Source organism: Schistocerca nitens, chromosome 10 (assembly GCF_023898315.1).
Source record: "Schistocerca nitens isolate TAMUIC-IGC-003100 chromosome 10, iqSchNite1.1, whole genome shotgun sequence".
Classification (NCBI taxonomy): Eukaryota; Metazoa; Arthropoda; class Insecta; order Orthoptera; family Acrididae; genus Schistocerca; species Schistocerca nitens.
In genome coordinates, this window is record NC_064623.1 from 51,858,054 (window position 1) to 51,864,797 (window position 6,744).

The window sequence follows — 6,744 nt, forward strand, 5'->3', positions numbered from 1 at the left end:
CACCGCCATTCATCGTAAGTACTCTGCTCTGATTCACTCAGTGCTCTTCAGAGCCTTGGAGCTCCATATCCGGTTCATCCCTTGGTGCAACGGATCCAGCAGTCCCTCCATTCTTCTGCTTTTGATGGCTCTCCTGTCAGCTTTCTGTGGGTTCCCGGCCATGTAGGAGTGCCTGGGAATGAGGCTGCTGATGCTGCAGCCAAGGCTGCAGTCCTTCTGCTTCGGTCAGTCTCCCATTGTGTCCCGTCATCTGACATTAGTGGGGTTGTTTGTAAGTGTCTTGTGTCTTTGTGGTTGGATACTTGATCACTTCAAGGAAACAAGCTCCGGGCAGTAAAACCGTTCCCAACTGCTTGGACAACCTCCTCCCGACCATCTCGGCGAGAAGAGGTCCTTCTGACCAGGTTGCGGATTGGGCATTGCCGGTTTAGCCACCGCTACCTACTATCCGGTGACCCAGCCCCGCAGTGCCCTTGTGGTCATGCATTAACAATGCGCCATGTTTTATTGTCGTGTCCCCGTTTTAGTCAATCTCGTGTTGTCCTGTCTGTGCCATCTACTGATGACGCTCGAGCAGCTGCTCGTGTTCTTCGTTTCATTACTTTGACTGGCTTGTCCAAAGACATCTAACTCCTTCACTTATTTTATCTGCATCTTTGTCAGAACTTTCTGGGGTCCCCCCCCCCCCCCCTTGAGTTTTACTAGATTCTATGTGCTCTAACAATTGTGACTGGGCGCTAATGACCTCAGTAGTTGAGCGCCCTTAAACCCCAAACAAAAAAAAAAAAAAGACAGTGACAAAGTAGACGTAATCAGCTCAAGAAACCACACCGGTCTTGGGCATTATTTGTATTAACAGATTTTTCAGTATTAGATAACGACATTTCGATTTTTCATGTAGCAAAACGTTTGACGAACTTCGATGATGTAATAGATTCTTTCGCAGAAAGGAAAGCATGCCATGTAAAGCTGTAGCAAGATTAGAGAGAAAAAAAATGCTAGGAGCTACGGTTTGAAGAAATGTGTAATTTCTTGTTTATCTCTTGTCAGTATTGTTATAATAGAGGGAAACATTCCACGTAGGAAAAAAATATATCTAAAATAAAGATGATGTGACTTACCAAATGAAAGTGCTGGCAGGTCGACAGACACACAAACATACACACAAAATTCAAGCTTTCGCAACAAACTGTTGCGTCATCAGGAAAGAGGGAAGGAGAGGGAAAGACGAAAGGATGTGGGTTTTAAGGAAGAGGGTAAGGAGTCATTCCAATCCCGGGAGCGGAAAGACTTACCTTAGGGGGAAAAAAGGACGGGTATACACTCGCACACACACACATATCCATCCACACATATACAGACACAAGCAGATATATTTAAAGACCAAATATGTCTTTAAATATGTCTGCTTGTGTCTGTATATGTGTGGATTGATATGTGTGTGTGCGAGTGTGTACCCGTCCTTTTTTCCCCCTGCGGTAAGTCTTTCCGCTCCCGGGATTGGAATGACTCCTTACCCTCTCCCTTAAAACCCACATCCTTTCGTCTTTGCCTCTCCTTCCCTCTTTCCTGATGAGGCAACAGTTTGTTGCGAAAGCTTGAATTTTGTGTATATGTTTGTGTTTGTTTGTGTGTCTGTCGACCTGCCAGCACTTTCATTTGGTAAGTCACATCATCTTTATTTTAGATATATCTTGTCAGTATTGGTTTTATATATGCTATATTTAATTTTATGTCAGACAAAACAGCAAGTTATTAACTAATAGGCAATAAAGAGTTCAGGTTTTCTGAAGAGTTCTTGTTCTCTCGATTAGAGATAATCCCATCCGCTATTAATTGCGAGATTTTTTAAAAGAGGGGCAGGCTGTCAAACCGGCCGACTGGGAGTAGGAGAGGCACCACAGGACATTTCAGTAACCACTCTCCTGAATATAGTTTGGACGTGGGGTAGAAAAATGCTTTAGGAAGAGGTGTGGCACTGCACTTTGGCATACTTAAGACCAAATAATATGTCTTACATTTCCTCGAATATACATGTTTTATGTTTCAGACTCATCAGAAAGATGTGCGCTACAAGATAAACATATTTTGAAAATTCAATGGTGTTTTTTTTTTTTTTTTTTTTTTTTTTTTTTAGTATTGACCCGGTTCGCAAATATCGTAGGTCCGGGGCTGATGCACAGAACAGTCTGAGTTATAGTGGGTAGTCTCCACGTGACCCGTGTTTACATTTCGTGATTTTACTGTTTCTCCTATCTGTGGCCGCGAGCTATCAAGTGAATTAAAACATATTCACATAATTACGGAAGGCTGAAATATGTCATTAGTTTCAGATTTTATTTTATTTCCACCTTTCTGACAGTCAAGCATTAATTGCCTTGCGGAACAATGAAGTTATTTTTGTCTGTTTGGCTGAAGAAATTTGACTTTTGTTAACCTTTTCCGCAGAGGCAGTCATTGTATTTGAAACGAAATGTTAAATTCCACAATTCTGGCTAGTTTCAACTGTTCACTGTATTTCAAGTGCACATTTTCATTCATCTTATAGCATGTATGGCATTATGCCATAATAAAGAACCAAACATGATATAATACAGTACTGGTGTTCCAAGAAAATTTACATTCCGAAAACCACACTGAAAAGCTTAATATCAGGTCGAGGTCTACATCATTGGGAATCTGGACATATGAATGTGCCCTTTAAGTATGCACTTTAAATGTGCACATTTTAGTATGGTTCACGAAATTCCAATGCTCTTGGAGTATCCTCTGATGTTTTGTTTCTTTTATGACATAATGTATGATCTTTCAATGTTCTACACGTACGTACACACGGGCTTCCTACGTTATGATAGCTACCCAAGTGCGGTCTCGCTCGTTATCTACGCTCTCTGACAACTGCTGAAACAAACATATTTCTAACAGGTCACGGGAAAATATTGCGAACGGTGGTTTGAAAAGCGTTACTTTCAAAGTAAATATCCTTTTACGTAAGTTGAGCTATGTGCAAAAATGTACCATGAATTTATTAAATCACAGAGCGTTTGACCCTCAATTAAAAATCAATTCTTTGATGACGAGCCATTTAGAAGACTTTCGAACCCTGAAGATCAGACATTTATGTCATTAGTAAAAATTTTAGTGGCACGTTTGTGTGATATATCTTAAAGTGTAACACGCATAAAAAATATCAAGCGTATATGTGAAAGCCTAGCTTCTCTTGCAGCTTGAGACCAGTATTATATGCAAAAGCTTTGCGTTTCTTGTAGCAACACTATGTATATTAAACTATTAACTTTCCCTGTTTGTGAGTTCGTGCTACTTAACAGTGATGTTGCTGTTGGCTGACTACATCACGTGTCATATGCTCCGAATATCTACTGTCATCGGCTGGCGAGATCACGTGACATGAGCTACGAACGGCTTACAAAAGCACATCGAAATCACGATTCCAATGATTTGGAAAGTAACATGCGGTGTTTGGTGGAATTCCAATGTATACTTGCATAATACGAAAATATGCAGCGTACATGTTGCTGCACATCAAAGATATTTCCAAAAGGTGTCTTTTTCCCTGAGTTTCGTTTTCTAAAGTGCCAGGAAATTGTATGCCCGTGTATAAAACCATAACCATTCAAAGGATTGATAAGGGAAAATATTCTGTCATCCGGGAGAAAGTGTAATTTTAACCGGGAAATCCGGGAATATTTTTTCCTTGTCCACGTATACACCCTGATTGGTCATACCTGGCTCACCCATTGTTTCCTCCTACATAACTACCCACCCCCACAATGTGGTTGTGGAGCCATACTGATGATATCTCACATATTGGTGGAATGTCCCCTTCTTTCAGCCTTTCGTGTTAAGTATAGTTTCTCCGGTTCCTTAAATTTAATGTTAGCAGATGCTCCATGGATGGTTGAACTGTTCCTTGGTATTCTCTGCGAAAGTGGTTTTTGTTTCAAGATGTAAGGTTCTCCTTTAATTTTGGAGCAGGGGCAGGTTTGTTGTAGTTGGGACTTCTTTTACGGTCTTCTCAGTCTGGCATGCAGTTCAGCATCAGTATCAAAGCTTTGGGTAGTGAGCCACGTCTTCACTGCTGGGGCGAGCTGGCGGTCACTCTGAGCACCTCACAAATGGCAGAATTTATACTGCAGTGCACATTTTAACACAACACAAAAAGCAAAGTAGCAGAGACACTGACTACATGTTACCACCGCTAGATACGTGCTGAATTTACGAACGCTGTGGCGTGAAGATGGCAGCTGTAGCTTCACTCACTGGTGCAATATGCCAAAATGGATATCCCTCTTATGACAGAGGTCAAATACAATGCAGTGTCATGTACAATAGTAATGTTGCTGAGCCGCTGCTGAATTTTCCAAGGAGCCTCAGATTGATTGTTGTATTTGCTTTTATCGTTAAGCTACTGAGTGACATAACTCCTTTATCTTTCTCCGCAGGTGTTCATCACCTGCTACATCCGATTCACAGTCAGACGCCACCACAGTGAATTCTCCAGCTGCGGAGCTCACACCAAAACACCTCCCTCCTGTGATATGGTCTGGGACTTTGGAGACTGTGAGAGACACGGGCTACACACACTGTGAAAGAAGAAAAGTGGTATATATCTGGGAAGTTAAGGGCTTACTTAACTGGCCCAAGGGCAGAAATTTTGTCTCATCGGCACCTTTTTGGCATCCTGAGACAATTCAGTGGGAGCTGAGACTCTACAACTGTGGAGAAAAGTATAATGTCAAGTTAAAGCTGTTAGAAAATAAAGCTGCTGGTGATGTAAGGGTGGGTCAGAGCTTCATTTTACATCCCCAAAAAGGGAGGAAATTAATTATTGTGGAAGACATAATCATTAAAGAAGGGTCAGAGGGGAAACGTTTTTTTTTATTTTCGAAAACTTTGAAGGACGTGTGTACATTAAAATATGAAATCAGTTTGGTGTGTGCAGTGCAGCAGTGTGGAGTAGCAGTTAAGCCAGCACCGCAGTCCGATTTCAAAAACGATCTGCATTCCCTGCTAGAGTCTGGAAATTCTGCAGATTTTAAATTGTGTACCGGGAATGTGGAGACAGGAGCACACAGAGCGATACTGGCGGCACGTAGCCCCTTCTTCGCCCGTGTGCTGCGGCTCGAATCTGAGGTGTCGAAGGAGAGCCAGTTGGAGGTCCCAGATGTGAAGCCCGAAGTGTTGGCTGAGATTCTGCGTTATATATACACTGGAAGTGTGAAAAATCTGGGTGACTCCACAGCAGAACTACTAGTGGCAGCTCACAGGTTTGAGCTTTGTGACCTGAAGAGAGAGTGCGCCACTCGCCTGTCGGGGCAGCTCACTGTGGATAATGCTGTCACTACAGCTGTCTGTGCCATTGAGAACCAGTGCGGCGAATTGTTAAACTCATCTGTGGAGTTCATCCGATTACATTTCAAGCGGGTGGTGGGCACCGCCAAGTGGATTGAAGCCATTGACACACACCCGGCAGCTCTCAAGGAAATCAGTCAACGGGTAGCAGCAGCTGGAAAGACCAAAACAGTTAACTGAATACATTAAAAACAAAAAAATCTCCAAATAGCTCAACTGGTTTTATGTAATATAACTAACCCATATACAAACACAGCAATCAGTCTCATTAGATGGAATCTAATCAATCAAATCTCCAAAGGCACAAGAAAATGCCACTGCCAGAAATCAGTGAATGTGTGTGTACATAGATTTCTATTAAGCTATAATTACTTTACATTCAGTAATAAAATTTACACACAGAAGAATGGTCTTCCAAGTGGTTGAAGTTAGCAGATACAAAAAGTTCCAGTGTCTGACACCACTATACACAGGTCATCTTACCACCCAGTATCATACAAATGTACTGCTTACAAGTTATTCATTTTCAAAGCCAATACTGTGATGCTTAATAAAAGTGAGGATCATGTGGAACTCACTGCAATCTGAAAATAGCAGAAGTCAATTGGTATGATAAAGTAGTCTCTCGTAGGTAGAATTAAAACCAGTGGACATACAGGACTTCAGATCCATCATCTGCATACCACGCTGTGCAGCTCTGTATAGAGGTTAAACAGAGATTTTATCAATGCTACTATGAACACACCAGTGCATACTTCACTGAAAATTAATTCAAATTAGCAAGAGCCACCTACATTAATAACACTGGACACTTGTTCCAGGATACTGAAAATAATCTCCAAATATTACCTAATATGGAGAGAGGCAATAAAATAGTCATATGAAGTGCTAGAAATCTTCATAGATGGCACAAACTAGGGAAATAAGTTGCTGAATGACAAACTAGAAAGTAATAGTGTGGTTTCCCTCCCACAACTTTTCCAAAGCTGTTTCAGTAAGAACATAAACACCTGTTTAATACCTGAACCTTTCCTCAACAAAATCAGCTGTATTTTTAAGTGTAACATTTTCTGTGATAAGGATAAGAAAAACATTTTCATGCTAGTAGTTGACCTCCAGTAATTAAAGTGTAATAATACATGTGTGTGACATCAGTATCTTATCAGTACAAAATGTTTAAATCCAGTATGAAAACTGGTCTTGTGTAAATGTAAGCAACATTATAGTTTTTGTTTGATGATTGATGATCTGTGTGTCTGAAATTGGACTGTATATTAACTCCATATGCAGATACCGTATATTACCCAGATAGCATAGTAAGCTGGTTTCAAACTTGTTTCCAGATGTAAAGTTCAAGTATATAAACTTGAT

The 6,744-nt window shown here is 41.0% G+C and overlaps 1 protein-coding gene across 3 annotated transcripts in view; it reads left to right on the plus strand.

The window, feature by feature from the left end:
• The window catches only part of LOC126210186 (uncharacterized), a 221,713-nt gene extending 216,136 nt beyond the window's left edge, over positions 1-5,577 (plus strand). For all 3 annotated transcript variants that reach the window (XM_049939350.1, XM_049939352.1, XM_049939351.1), the window contains exon 3: positions 4,464-5,577. In XM_049939350.1, coding sequence (XP_049795307.1) covers positions 4,464-5,553 — 1,090 coding nt within the window. In that variant the 3' untranslated portion in view covers positions 5,554-5,577. The remainder of the gene's footprint in view (positions 1-4,463) is intronic.
• The last annotated feature ends 1,167 nt before the right edge of the window (positions 5,578-6,744 follow it).